At 36.4% G+C, this 16,304-nt stretch overlaps 1 protein-coding gene across 2 annotated transcripts in view; it reads left to right on the top strand.

Annotated features, from left to right (window-relative positions):
- Mcm5 (Minichromosome maintenance 5) overlaps positions 1-16,304 on the top strand; it is a 288,604-nt gene that overhangs the window by 267,938 nt on the left and 4,362 nt on the right. Inside the window, exon 14 of one of the 2 annotated variants that reach the window (XR_016548356.1) lies at positions 807-974. Coding sequence is in view for 1 of the 2 variants with exons in the window: in XM_090393095.1 (XP_090249221.1) it covers positions 704-974 (271 nt within the window). In the remaining variant the exon portion in view is untranslated. Of the gene's footprint in view, positions 1-703; positions 975-16,304 lie in introns of both variants that reach the window. The other variant, XM_090393095.1, reaches the window with a different exon arrangement.

Raw genomic sequence — 16,304 nt, 5'->3', positions numbered from 1 at the left:
TAAATCTTTTCTCAGTTTCATGTTTTTATGGCAAAATTGAGAAATTTTCCATTAAAATATCTGCATATCAGGGAAAGGCTTATTCACTGTACTTCCTTGCTTGCAGTTCACCTACTTCCACCAGCAGTTGAAACTAGTTAGTGTGGCGGAAAAGACAAACCTGTTGTGTGAAACCTGAGTCCTGTCAAGAAATACACCAGTGAAAATTGATTCTGACTGAATGTTCAGTTACAGAAGAAAGATTGTTAGAGATAAAATTGAATTACTACAAGCAGTCTTACACAAATCCAGACATACATGCAGTTAAGAATATTCCCTCTGAGTTCACCTTCCTGCTAGTATTGTTATTTGTATGAGTTATGGTGAACAGTCTTATGTATAGTGTGTCAAAGTAAAGCTGTGATTATTTGTATGGGCATATGCATTGAAGCTTTCTTTTTATTTGATCCTCTTTTATATTTGCAAGTAGAAGTACATGCAGTACAAGGTGGTTGCTATCTCATAATATTAGCAGGAATTTTTAGTACCATAGGCTATTTATTTACATAACATTTCAAAATTGTATGTCATTTATAACCCTGAATTAAAAAAAAAAAAAAAAATCACCTACATCAGTTCCATGAAATGTTGTCTTACATTGTTGAAAATTATTACATCAGTTTTGGGAGGTCATTAAATGGTTGTCTGTGTTGTTTTCCTTTAGGCAATTAGAAGCAATAATTAGGATTTCTGAGTCTCTGGCTAAAATGCAATTACAGATATTTGTTACAGACAGTCATGTAGAAGAAGCATTACACCTGTTTCAGGTATCTACTCTGGATGCAGCCATGTCTGGAAAACTTGCCGGAACAGAAGGATTCACCACGGAGGAAGAACATCAGATGCTCATTCGAATCGAAAAACAGTTAAAGAGAAGATTTGCCATAGGTTCCCAAGTTTCAGAACATAGCATAGTGCAAGATTTTCTTAAACAGGTAATTTTATATCCTCTCATTGTAAAAAATTATATGTTTGGCAAAAAAAAAAAAAAAAGTCAATCTATCTCATCTATATCTATCATATCTTCCTTAGTATATCTACTTGTGCATTTAAGACATCACCCCTTGAATACTTTAGAAAGTTTCTCATCTTGTGCTGAATTAATAAGAAATAAAAGCTATAAAAAAGTTATAACTGAGGAAAAAAATCACGTAATATTAACAATTAACTAATGACTCACTATAGCAAACCTGTAGGGACTACAGAAACAGTTGGTTATAGTGTAATTCTTTTAGCATAGAATTGCACCTATGAAGAGTTTTTCATGCCAAGACTTTCAGTAGATTATAGCAATCTACTGAAAGCTGACCCTTACTATAGCATTTGCTATAGTAAGGGTCAGCTGCTAGTAATTTTCATTGAAATGTCTATTCTTTCTCTTTCCCTTCACACATACATACTGGATGAGAAGAACCTATGAATGCAGTGTGTGTGTGTGGGGTGAGGGGGTATACAGGTGATGATTAAAGAAAAAATCTATTGGCATTTTTCTTGAAAAAGTCTTGTTTTCTTGTGTAGAGGCTTAAGTGCTGTGAGGACATTATGTTGGAGGTTTAATGGATTTTTTACAACACTCAAAAAGAATTAAAATAGAATTTAATAATTCCTATATTTCATCCTAGTCACTAGGACATCTACGGGGATTACAAAGACAATTAATGTAACATGCACACAAAAACTTACAATACTAAGCCCAACCACGTGGGTGACAATAAAGTCCTATCTAGGTGGAGTGCCCTCTAAGGGCAGTAGTAGGTGGCCTGGAATGTAAGGTGGGACCTCTGGTGATGACTGTTTCCCAAATCTTCGGAAGCTTAATGCAACCGTATTTGTTAAGATTTGGTTGGTTTCTGAGAGCTGCTGCTGCTTCTAAGAAAAGTCTCTCTTTCTTGAATTTACTGTGGTGGAGCATGGTGGTTTTCTTCCATGATACTCTGTGGGTGGTGTCCAAAACATGGTCAGCCAAGCCTGAATGGCTATAGTTGTGTTTAACGATGTACGACTTGTGTTCCTCCAGGCGGATGGATGCTGATCTGCCTGTCTGTCCAAAGTACGCAAGCTTACAGGAACAGGGTACTTTGTAAACTCCAGGCAGAGAGAGAGAGAGAGGAGGGAGCTGATCTTTCGTAGAACGGATAAGGGTAGCTATTTTGCGGTAGGGCTTATATGCTGTGTGTAGGTTATGCTTTTTTAGTATCTTGGCTATTTTTTCTGAAGTGCCACGGATGTAGGGTATGGTGATGGCATTTTTAAATTCTTGTTGACAATTTTTTTTGATGCTGTGTTCGCTGTAGCCATTGGAGAGGAAAGTTCTGTGTATGTGGTTAAGCTCAGTAGTGAGGGCGGTTCCACTGGAACAAAGATTGTGGGCTCTCTTGGTAAGGGTTTTAATGATGCCATATTGTTGTGAGGGGTGGTGGTGGGAGAGTTTGTGAATGTATCTGCCTGTGTGTGTGGGTTTTCTGTATACAGTGAAGGCAAGTGTATCATTAGGCAGGCGCGTGACTAAGGTGTCTAGGAAGGGTAAACAATTGTTCTTTTCCTTTTCCATAGTAAACTGGATTCTTGGATGTAGGCTATTGAGATGACCGAGGAAGGAGTCTAACATGTCTGGGCCATGAGGCCAAATAGAGAACACATCATTTACATATCTTAGCCAGATAGAAGGTTTGAGTGGGGCTGAGTCTATAGCTCGTTTTTCGAAATCTTCCATATAGAAATTGGCAAGGGGGGGGTGAGAGGGGGGGAGCCCATGGCGGTTCCCTCTATCTGCTTGTAGATTTTGTTATTCCAAGCGAAATACCCAGAGTTGATGGCGAAGGAAAAGAGATCTAAGATGTCAGAGGGAAAAACGTTTTCTAAGAGAGATAAAGTGTCAGTTAAGGGAATATTGGTAAACAAGGAGGAGATATCAAAGCTTACTAATATGTCTGTATTATTCAAGGTTAAATTTTCTGTGAGGGCTTTAAAGTGGGTCGAGTTTTTTATATAGGAAGCTGAATTTCCGGTGAGGGGGGACAGAGAGTTGGCCAGCTGTTTAGACAGTCTGTAACAAGGTGCATTGGTGGCATCTACTATAGGCCTGAGTGGGGAATTAGGTTTGTGGATTTTTGGTAAACCGTATATTCGGGGGGGGAGTGGAAAGGTTTAAGTTTTTTTGTGACGTCGGGGGGCCAGGAGGTTACTTTTTTAAGTAAGATTTTTAATTTCTTAACTTGCATTTTTGTGGGGTCGTGCTCTAGCGGGATGTAGGTAGCGCGATCGCGGAGGATAATGTTCATTTTACGATTGTATTCGCTGGTATTAAGGACAACTGTGGCATTACCTTTATCCGCTCTGGTGATGACAATACTTTTTTCTTTGCGTAGTTTCTGGAGAGCCATGCATTGGGAATAAGATAAGTTACTTTTTGGAGGCGAAGAGTGAACGAGGATGTTGGCTACGTTGAGTCTGATGTTGTTGGCTACCTCCGACGGTAAGCGACCGATCCCCCGTTCGACGTTAACCATTACATCGAGCACCGGCACTTCTTTCGGGGCGACGCCACAACGATGATGCCGTCAGCGCCCTTTGCCTCGGCCGTAATTTTGTATTAAATCAAAGAAGTATTAAATTCTATTTTAATTCTTTTTGAGTGTTGTAAAAAATCCATTAAACCTCCAACATAATGTCTTGAAAAAGTCTGAGATTGTAGTTGCTGGGGAACCAGCAACTACAATCTCAGATGAAGAAGGCTGTTGTGGAGAACAGAGATAAATGGAATAAGAGAGGAAGAGGAGAAGCAGGTTCAGTGTTTGAAGTTGCACTAAAAAAGGGATGTAATAACAGGCTTAATGGAAAGTGGAAGAATGGTATAGTCCGACCACAGAAGCAAGTATTTTTTTGAAAAATTACATATGCTGCTCTCCCAGATTTTACTACGTTGTAGTAAAGTAAAAAAAGCAGGCTAGCACTGTATTAGGATGTCAGAAATCTGCAAGTTCTTCTGTGCCTGGTCACTTATGCCAAACAGCTTTGAATTCTGATATTGTTATACAGGGCCATAAATGCAGTTTTGCAAAAAAAAAAAAAAAAAAAAAAAAAAAAAAAGATTTCACACAGTTATTAGTTGGATGCTGGTTTTGAAATTTCAAAAGTACAGGTAACCCTCGTATAACGCGGATGTTAGGTTCCATAGAAATGCTGCGTTATATAAATCGCGTAATACAAGACTTAGATCACGTAGAAAAAGTAGGGTTATGTTCCGAAATCGTTTTTTTTTTTTTTTAAATTATATAAACAACAATGACACATCCAACAAAAACAATATTTTTATTTAATTCAGGTAATTCATGTAAGTTAAGAAAACATAAACTATGAGACAAATACGTAGTATAAAATTATAAAAATTACAAATAAATTTCATTGCACATAATGCATAAATGTTTTAGACACAATAAAATTAAGGGCATAATATTTTAATCGTCATCACTATCTTCAGAAATAACATTTCGTAGATGTTCTTTAAGTGGCTGGAGGTTGTCACCACTTGTAATCTCTTGGACATTGTTTGTATAATTCTCATTGCATACTTTGGCTAGTTTAGTCATCAAGAAGTCAGTAATAAGACTTTGCTTTCCACTATGCTGCAATTTTTTATTAAGTTCATAATATGGAGCTAAACAAATATCCAATTGTCTCATGAATTTTCCTGATCGCTCCATTGAGGGATCATTATCAGTAAAATAACTTCGTAACTTTCTTGCCAAGTCCAATCCTTCTGCTAATTTCTTTAAACTGAATTCTTTAATGGATTCATCACAACGAGAATCTTTGACAGAACTTTCCCCACCATTTGGTTCGACACCATCTATTAATTGTACCAGTTCCTCCTCATTTAAATCTGTTTCTCCACCAATTAATTCACTAATTTCATTTTCAACCATATCGCAAAAGCCCTCTCCACCAAAAATGTGTGCGTTCATTATACGACGTAGCTTGGCATCCACTAGAGGTAAGAAATTTTGTTCCAGAACGGCTTCAGGCCATATTTTTTTCCAGCAAGCATTCAGCATAGAGGATTGTAATTCCTTAATGGACAGAGAAATAATTTTACACAATTCAATATTGAAAACTCTTTCCACGCTTGAGGCACTGTCATGTTTGGATTAGATTCCATTTTTTCCAAAATTAATTGAAATGTTTGCTGAATATAATATGACTTAAATGTTGATATTATTCCTTGGTCGAGTGGTTGAATAAGTGAAGTAGTATTAGGCGGCAAAAAAGTTATTTTAATATTCGGATGGTTTAAATTTGTTGGGTGGCCTGGTACGTTATCTAAAATTAGTAGAATTTTGAAGTCCATATTCTTTTTCTTTGTGTAACTTTCTACATCGGGTACAAAACACTTGAAAAACCAATTTTCAAACATGCTAGCTGTAACCCATGCCTTTTTGTTGGCCTGCCAATAAAGAGGTAGGGTGGACTTGTCAAGCCCTTTCATTGCACGAGGATTTACGGATCAGTTAATAAAGATTGGTTTTGTCATGTAATCAACTGATGCATTACTACAAAACAGTAGAGTAAGTCTATCTTTGGAAACTTTGAATCCAGGAGCTGATCTTTCATTTTTCGAAATATAGGTGCGTTTGGCATTTTTTTCCAATATAACCCAGATTCATCAGCATTGAACACCTGGTCTGCACTGTAACCACCTTCTTTAATGATTTTTAAAAGTTCTGCTGGGTATTTCTGGGCAGCTTCAACGTCTGCTGATGCTGATTCTCCCTGGATTTTAAGATTATACAAAGAAAACCACGTTTCAAAGTTTTCGAACCAACCCTTACTGGCACAAAATCCATGCTGAGAAATTTCTTCTGAAAATCTTGATCGAGTTCTTTTAAATGTTTATAAACTTTGAGAGCTTTTTGCTTAATAAGGTGTCTGTCCAAAGGAATTTTCTTTTGAGCGTAATCTTCTATCCAAATCATTAGAGATTTCTCCATTTTTTTTCTATTAGAATATCGCAAACACGAGCAACGTGCTTTGCACTTACCATTGACCCAGCAATAACACTTTCTTGGATTTATGTTCATTTTGTTTGATTATTGATTCCTTTAAATTCAGAGTCCTTGCAAAAACTCCTGTTTTTTCTCCAATTTTCAACTGATCCAAGATTTTAATTTTTTTCTTTGAGAGAAATGAATTTCCTCTTCAATGTTGGTTTTTTTCCCCTTTCGTTGCAGTTTTTTTTAGTGACAATTACAATAAAAATAAACTTTTACATAAAAAAAAGCATTACATATGTATGTAACTTACCAGAAAATAAACTGTTCAGCTTGAGAATAACACTTATGATTTTAAATACGCTTTCTTGGCAGAAAACGAAGACAATTTTCACCAATAAACACTTTATACAGTAAACCCTGGGGTGTATGAAGAGGTAGTACCTTAGTATCGATGTCAGCCGCTGATCTCAGGGTCAGGATGTTGGGCTCTGGTCCTCACATACACTCAACTCTCACTTATGGCTCCAAGAAGTTGGTAGTGCACACCAGCGGCCACACCCCGGTAAACCGTCTCGGCTGGCGGACTAAACTAAGTGAGGGTATCAGCAATATAGAATGCTGTAAATATGGAATGTCACCCCTTATGTGCACGAAGTCTGGAATGGCCAAGATGGCAGAAGAATCAACACTGACTGATCAAGGGCATGTGACAGCAAGATGTGTGTGGCACATGGAGGGCACACTCCTGACATCTAAGGGACTTGTGGCCAGCCGTCCTGGAAGAGATCGGAGCCTCACCACGTATTTATCCATTGTCAATCAAGAAACACCATGTCACAATATGAAGTTAGAGATGTGGTTGAGATCCCTGCAACCATCAGCTCTTATAGCTACAGGGAAGAAGAGCTTGAAACTGGGAATTGTAAGACAAGAACTACTAAGGTAGTGTATGAAGATAATATCCCAAACCCTCCAGGGAGGATATTCTCAGATATCCCTTGTCTGAAAACCAGGAGCAATCTCTTGAAAATAGTAACATGGAACATCAGAACACTCTACAAGGCAGGCAAATTAGATAACCTACTCCAGGAATTAGAAGTGATGAAGGCTGATATTGCAGGTATCAGTGAAGTGAGGCGGACAGATACAAGCATAATAAGAAGAAAAAATCACATTATAATCTACTCTGGCAGTGACTTACTCCTTAATGGAGTAGCACTTGTCCTAAGTAATAGAATTGCAAAATCTCTACAGGGATGTTGAAAGTTGAAAGTTTATAATAAATTTAGTTTAATCCTTTATCCCAGTGAGAGCAAACAAAGTTTGCACCTGAAAATATCTTCAGGATTGAATATAGTGTTGTACTATCTTACCTTGGTAAGTAGTACACCACCAGGCAACTCGTAGCAAAGGTGGAGCAAGCTACCAACACTCCTATCCCTCTACAGGGATATTGGCGCATAAATGACAGAATCATAACAGCCAAAATAACTGCACAACCATTCAACCTGTATATTATCCAAGCATATGCAACAACCCAAGATCACACAGATGAAGAGTTGGAACAGTTTTATGAAGACATCCAAACTGCAATCTCCAGTGCTAAGCCAGATGATGTTATCATACTGATGGGCGACCTAAATGCAAAAGTGGGCTCAGAAAAAATCTCAATTTGCATGGGAAGCCAAGGGCTTGGAATCAGAAATGAAAGAGGTGAAAGATTAATTCAATTCTGTGAAACCAATGACTTAATAATTGCCAGCACACTGTTTAAACATCCTCCCAGAAGACTGTATACCTGGACAAGCCCTGGGGACATCTATAGAAACCAAATTGACTATATAATAATAAGCAAAAGATTCCGAAATGCAATAACACAAACAAAAACATATCCTGGAGCAGACATAGGATCGGACCACAACCCAGTGATTGTAAAAATCGAAATAAAACTTAAGATACCAAGCCAACCATTCATAAGAGAAACATAATTCAGACTCACTTAACAACCAAGAAGTTAAAGACTGCTTTATAAAAGAATTGACAAAATCCCTTAACAAGTCTGACACCACAACTCACACAGAAAATAGAATGCCAATTGATGAAATTAACATGAACTGGCAAACATTCAAGAATAGCATCAATGAAGCAGCCAAAAATACACTCCCACAATTAAAAAGGAAAAGGAATAAACCTTGGATGAATGAAAAAATACTGACATTGATGGAACAAAGAAAAAAGTTAAAGAACAAACCTGAATATAAAAGTATGAATAAAGAAATAAAAAAAGAATGCAGGAAAGCCAAAGAGGAATGGATTAAATATAAATGTATAGATATAGAAAACACAGAAGCAGAGAAATGCATGAAAAGATCAGAGAAATGACAAGCAGGACAAATACAACCAACCATGCAAGTGTCATTAGAGATCAAGAGATCATATTCTAATGGATAAAAAAGAAATCATGGAAAGATGGATTGAATACACAAGGAAATTATATGAACAAAAAAGAAATGATATTCCTGAACAGACTGATTTAGAAGGCCCATCCATTTTACTCTGTGAAGTTGAAAATGCCGTCAGAAAACTAAAACCACATAAAGCTGCAGGAATAGATAACATCTTGGCAGAATGGTTGAGGGCTCTCGATAAAGGAGGACTGAAATTTCTAACAAAATTATGCAATAAAATATACGAGACTGGATTTCTACTCAAAGATATTAATCACTCAATTTTCGTTCTAATTTCCAAAAAAACAAAAGCTAGAAGATGTGAAGAGTTCAGGATAATTAGCCTCATCAGTCAAGTATCAAAAGTCCTCCTATATGTTATTCTTGAAAGAAATAAAAGAAAAATAAACATAGAAATAAATGATACACAAAGTGGCTTCAAGGAAAATATAGGTACAAGAGAAGGTATTTTCAACATCAGAACCATCTAGAAAAACAAAAAGATGTGTATCTCTGCTTCATAGATTACAAAAAGGCATTCGACAATGTCCAGCATGAACAATTAATTGAAATCCTTTCAAAAATAGACATGGATGGAAAAGACATTAGGCTATTAACTAATCGTTAATAGTCTAAGACTGCATCTTTGAGAATAAATAGAGAGACCTCAGAAGAATTCCCAGTTAAGAAAGGTGTGAGACAAGGCTGTGTCTTTTCTCCGATTCTCTTTAACCTATACACAGAAGAAATATTTAATAAAATTAGTAACCTCAAAGGAATCTCTGTAGAGGGCAGAAATATTAATAACCTAAGATATGCAGATGACACGGTTCTTCTAGCTGAAAACAAATGTTACCTCAAAACTCTTATAGATATCTGAAACCCTCGAGTATAGCGAACAGTATGGCCTCAGTTTCAACTTTAAAAAGACAAAAATCATGATAATTTCAAGAGAAAAGAAAATGACAAAAAATATGCATCGATATAAAAGGAAATAAATTAGAACAGGTGCAAAAATACATATACCTCGGACATCAGATTGAAATCGCAAGGTCAACTTTCGACAGTATGAAAAATCTACTAACATGTAGAGAATTAAATCTGAAAACAAGACTAAGAATCTCCAAATTCTACGTATGGTCTACATTATTATATGGAGTAGAGACATGGACACTCTCCATTCTGAGTGTGAAAAAACTGGAGGCCTTTGAAATCTGGATGCTGCGAAGAATTATGAGAATATCATGGAAAGAAAAAAAGACAAATGAAGAGGTACTAGAGATGGCAGGCATCAACAGGAGCCTGATGAAAGAATTAAAAAGAGAAAAGTCATATATTTTGGACATATTCTGAGACATTGTCTACAAAGGACACTTCTTGAAGGAACTGTTGAGGGAAAGAGAAAGAGGGGAAGACAAAGACTGGATTGGATGAAAAATATAGAAGACTGGACCTATCTCTCATATGAGGAATGCAGCAGAGAGGTGCAGAATAGGACATGGTGGAGACACATGGTAGTCAATCTCCTGGAGGGAGAAGACACCTGGCAGGACAGTAAACCCTAGATGGCGAACCTATGGCACTCGTGCCAGAGGTGGCACGTCTGAGAATTTTGCTGGCATAACAATGATTTACAGGTGATATCCTTTTATACGCTTTTAAATTATTCAAGTTTTTTTTTTAATTGTTACAATACATACAAGCTGAATTTTGTTTTACACAAGACATCAGCTATAAAGACATGCATATGATTGGTGTGGTATTAACAAAAGATCGCGCGACCCAAAGACAAAAGCAACCGACAAGTGTTGAGTTGAAATGCTAATTCTCTTTCCATAACATCTGAAACTGTCATAACAACATTCACTATTAGTTTTAACACATTCACAACAGGGTGTCATTTATCGTTCCGATGGAACTTCTCATTACTGACTGGCTCAACTCACACAAACTTTCAACCCTTGATTGAATTTTATGGCTTTTTGGCAGGCGAACTCACACATTCATTATATGGCATGTTTCAATTCTTGATAGTCTTTTATTTTAAGTTAGCCTTTGTGATCTGTCATAATGATATCGAGAATTTCAAATGCAATAAAACAAACACATCATCATCAAATTCCTGCCATGTATGCTCAAGAGTTGCACAGGATATGATACATGAAAAATTTACATCATTACTAACTTCCTATCTACAATTTTCCTCCAGATCAGTCTGTTACTTGTCAAGACTCCAACATTATCACATCTTATATTTCTATCGTCTAAGACACTTTGTATCGTATCAATCCACCTATATCTTGGTCTTCCTCTGGGTTGTTTTCCTGCCAACCTGGCAGAGAACGCTTGTTTTGCTAATCTTTCTTCGCCCCATTCTGTTTAAGTGACGATACCACCTGAGATTAGCTCTGCTAATGCATTCCGGGATGCTGACAATGTGAAGTTCTTTCCTAATATCCTCATTTTTAATATGATATTGCCATTGATGCCATCTGTTCACGCCTCTAATCTTTCTCAGGACTCTCATATTTGCGGTCTCTAGTCTTTGATCAAGTGTTTTACTTCTGACACAGCTCTCAGATCCATAAGTTAAAACTGGTTTGAACACTGTCTTGTATACAGCTAATTTAGTGTTCCGACTAATTTCTCTCTTATTCCATATGAATTTATTCAATTGACTTCCCACCATACCAGCTTTGCTGATTCTGTTATCTATTTCTATATTTAATTTACCATCTTCACTAAAAATCATGCTTATGTAGCTGAAATGTTTTACATGTCCCACAGGTTCTCCATTCACAACACAGTTGACATTTTCAACGATTCTGCCTATTTTCATTGTCTTTGTCTTTTTATTGCTGACCTTCATATCATATATATTACAACAGTTATTCAATTCAGTCAGAGAATCTTGCAGACTTGTAGCGGATTTATTTAGAAGTATAACATCATCTGCATAAAGCAAAGAGCTGACATTAACATCTCCAATTTTGATATCATGTTTAATACCACTTTCCTTCATAATGTGATCCATATAGATAATAAATAACAGAGGGGATAATGTACATCCTTTTCTCACACCAAATTTAACATTAAACCATCTTCCTGTACTTTCAATTCTAACTGCTGATTTACAACTCAAATAAAGACTAAGTATTGCTTGATATAATGCCCCATTGACACCATATAACTGTAGCGTATTGAATAGCTTCTCTCTTGGCACCTTTTCATATGACTTTTCCAAATCGACAAAACTTAAATACATATCTTTGTTATATTCCCATGCTTTCTCGACTCTTTGTCGTAAATTTTTGTTCTTCGCCAAGCTTTTCTTCCACAATTCTTCTCAACCGTTTCTCAAGTATACTTGCATAGATCTTGCCAGGAACACTCAGTAGGGAAATACCTCTGTAATTCTCACATTCAGTTTTATTTCCCTTTTTATATATGGGTACTATGAGAGCTCTACTCCAATCATCGGGAATTCGTCCCTCTGTCCAGGCTTTCTGAACTATGCAGTGCAGCCACTGTAAGACTCTTATACCACCATACTTCAGCATTTTTGGTTGAATATCATCTACTCCTGCTGCCTTTCCACATTTCAAGCCTTTGATGGCTTTTTCTACTTCAAGTATGGATATGTATTCCTGACTGCATGCCTGGTCAGTATTTTTTAACACTGTGCTGTCATCACTGCTTGTTTCATTTAGCAGTTTTTCAAAGTAATTACTCCATACTTCAAAGATATCTTTTTCTCCCATTTTCATGTCACCTTTATCATCTCTAACACCTTTACAGCACTCTTTCCTCCATTCCTAAGCTTCTTCAACAACCTCCAGAATATTTTGCCACCTTCTTGATATTTATTTTCTATATTCTTGCCAAAGTCCTCCCATGACTTTTGTTTAGCTAGTTTTGCACAGTGTTTAGCATTCTTGCATTTGTCTCTGTATTCTCTAAGAGCCCAAGCTGACTTATTTGCCAGGAACTTTTGATATGCTTTCTTCTTTTCCTTCACTGCCTCTTTAACTTCCTGTGTCCACCATGCAGTTCTAATTTTTCTATCCTTGCAGACAACTTCACCACATGCCTCTCTAGCTGAATCAATCAGGGATTTTTTCAAGGCTTGATTCCTGTTCTCAATCTCTTTCATTTTTTCTTCAATAATCTTTGTGTATTTTAGTCTACAGTTCACATCTGAGGGCTGCTAAACTTTTATTCGCTTTAAAACTTTCTTATATGTTATTCTTTTCAATATGAAATTCAATTTTATCCTGCTCAAGACTAAATAGTGATCACTTCCAATTTCAAATCCTCGGTACACTCTGGTGTCCTGCACCAGGGAGAAAACATCACTATCAACAATAACATAGTCAATGAGACTTTTCTTATTCCTTGCCTCTTCTCTCCATGTGAATTTGTGAACATTTTTATGTTGGAACATGGTGTTAGTAATAACCAGTCCATGTCCTGAGCAGAAATCCAACTGATATTTGCCCTTATTATTAGCTTTGCTCTTTTCTCCAAATTTTCCCAAAATATTTTTGTATGTCTCACAATCATTTCCTACTCTGCTATTTAGATCCCCAACAAGGACCAACTTTTCCTTTTTCATTGTGTCAGTAGCTTTCTCTAGAGCTTCAATAAAAAAAAAAATCCTCCCTTCTATCTTAGTAGAGCGTTCTGTGGGACCATAGGCACAAATAAGTCTCATTGTCCAGTTCCCCATTCTGATATTTGCCCAAATCACTCTACTCGACACTGCCTGCCATTCAAGAAGATGAGCCTCGCGTGATTTGTTGAATACTATGGCTACCCCTTCTTTTCCTTGATTGTCATTGCCTGAATATAACATTTTGTATTTATTGCTCAGAAAGATTTCACCAGTTTGTCTTTTTTGTTTTGAGACCTCAAAAAAGGCTGAAACCGGTCTGGGTAGTGACCTCCCTCCATAATGTAATAACAGCATACATTTCCTAGGAAATGTGTTTTTACATTATGGAAAATACCTAAGAATAGCGATCTGAACTTCCCCCACCTTTGCAACGAGTCGTCCATTATTGTACTACGTACTAGGATCACTTGCATTGGCTAACGCTAGTGTCGCCGATACTTTATAGTTTACTATATTCGGCAAGAAACTCTCTGATTCAAATCTTTGAGTTTCTTATTCGGTTTTAAAACTATGTGGGATTTAATATCCCCTTAATTTAAGTAATGTTTTCATTGCTGAAATGAAGCTTATTAGCTCTTTATACTTAAGTAAACAAACTTTTTCATTTTCAAGTTCATTTTTTAGCTACTCCTGATCTGATAATACAGACCTGGCACGATGATCCAGAGTGGAGATGATACCTAACTTCTGTGCTCAACAGTGGTGTGAGGACTCTGGCTCATCATGCCAGGTCTGTATTGTCAGATGAGGAGGAGCTAAAAAATGAACTACAACATCTCAAAAGAACCTTTGCAAATAATGGCTACTCTTCAAAATATAATTTTATCAATAAACAACTATGCTGCCGGCCTCAAAACAACACAGGACAACCCAAAGGGTTATATCTCTTTACCATACATCAGCTCACTCTCCCGGAAACTAAGAAGAATTTTGAAAAAATGTATAAAAACTTGCTTTTCCACTCTCTTCCTAAACTCAGATCAATTCTAAGCCAACCAAAACAAGCTCACGAGCATCTTCAGTTTCCAGGTGTATATAAAATCATATGTGACTGTGGGAAGCCATATTATGGCCAAACTGAGAAGTCCATCCTCCTGCATCTCGAAGAACATCACAGAGACATTGCTTATAGTAGAACCAGAGCAAGTGTCCTCTCAAGCCATGTTTCTGTTTTCAGTGAACAGAAATAATGAAGGCTGCCAACACGAAATAGACTGGAACACAACATCAAATATTCATATATGCCATGATGAAGTAGAATGCCACATAGTTGAATCCAAAGAAATTATCATAGACTCTTCTCACATAAACAGTAACCTTAGTTATGGTTTGGCAGACTCGGATAGCTCTGCTATCAGATACTGGTGCACTGGTGAAATCACACGTTCACATATGCCTAACAATAGAACTTTAGCCTGGACTGTAGCTTCAGTTCAAACTTAATTCCAGTTCATAGTCTGTTATTGTAGTGGTACAATGTTTCTTTACGGTGTTTTTTATGTTTGTTTTTAATGTTCTCATGCCTGAAGAAGTCGGCATTCTGATGAAACGTGTGTTAGATTATTATTTTTTTAAAAATTATTATATTATTAATTTTTTCTAATTCTCGGAATTCAGTCAGTAAATAATATGAACATATCTACATACCGACATAGCTGATAATCATATATACAGGTATCCCTCGATGTTATCGCGTTAATCAAATCTAATAATCAATGGTAAAAATTACAGTTCGTCCATGATCGATTACTGTATTAATAATTCATTTTATATGGTTTTAGGAAAGATAAAAAATGAATGCAAAGTAAATGTTTAATAAATACTTGTACCTACATTATTTACTGCAATTTTTTTTTTATCAAGAGTCATTTGAACAGTTTGTTTTTTTTCTTATCAGCATAAATTCTACAATAACAAGCTAAATGACTCTCCCGACCTTGGCAAACAAGCAATAAAACATAAAGAAAAAACACTGCAAATATAATACATGATGGTACAAATTAAGTGGATATTGAATCCAACATTATTTCATAGCTGAATATAGAAACTACAAGAGTTTCGGCAGAAGCAACCTTATGGGCAACTCGTGCTAAAGGTGGAGTGAGCTCCAGATCACTTTCCTTAGTATTTTCCATAATGTAAAGCACATCTCCTAGAGGACATGTATGATAAATAAGCCTTTGGCTCTCTATTTCAGTAATACATGATGGTTTATTTATTTTCAGTTACAATCTAGAAATTATTGAACAAAGAATAAAAAAAAAAACAGCAACTAAACCATATTATACTGACATCGGAGGTTGCAGTATCTCTCAGATACAATTTACTGTCAAATATCACAAACCTTTACATAACATGTGTTAAACCAAACTGACAGCAAAAAACAGTGTGAATATCGCTCGTAACATATGAATGCACAGCTACTCATGACCTCCAAGCTATACACTGAATTGTGTAAGAATATTTATATTAAACATTTTGCATGTATCTGTCAGATCAACTGCGAGCTCCGCAGGGTTAAAGACTCATTAATCAAAACTCTTGCCGCAATTAATTTTGGCACGTTAAGCAAGAGATACCTGTGTGTGTGTGTGTGTGTGTGTGTGTGTGTGTGTGTGTGTGTGTGTGTGTGTGTGTGTGTGTGTGTGTGTGTGTGTGTGTGTGTATTATAACTTATATCATACTCATCAGATAGATGTAGTATCTAGTTGGTTTCTTAAGACCTTATGTCTTAATAAAATACCCTTCTTGTTTCAATAGTAATTGGGGAAAACAAAAAAAAACTTGTGTTATTTTAATCAAACTTTCCCATACTTTTTTATAAGGATAGGCAGTCATTCCAATTCTAGTTAAGGCAGTGAAGCATGACTTCAGTACTCTCCTTAAATAAGTGTTCAAATTTGTACCGACATCTGTCTAGACGGCGTGTTACAGACCAAAGAATGTTGTGGTCTGTCTTTATTCCATGTTGAGCTAATTTGCATTTATCGGATTTTTTGTAGAAAATATGATTGATGTTTCTGAAGTAGGAAAGATGGCAGTCACATGGAACTTGGTATACACCCGGAAGAGATGTAGATGAGCGTTTATCTTTAGAAAAGCGAGGGGGGGTATGTTGAGATTTTATTAATAGGAATAAAAGTCACTACTAAA

The sequence above is a fragment of the Typopeltis vanoorti genome, chromosome 1, assembly GCF_054136105.1.
Source record: "Typopeltis vanoorti isolate ZY-2024b chromosome 1, IOZ_Tvanoo_1.0, whole genome shotgun sequence".
NCBI lineage: Eukaryota > Metazoa > Arthropoda > Arachnida > Uropygi > Thelyphonidae > Typopeltis > Typopeltis vanoorti.
The sequence above is the reverse complement of the archived record's forward strand: the minus strand, read 5'-3'. Positions and strand labels throughout refer to the sequence as shown.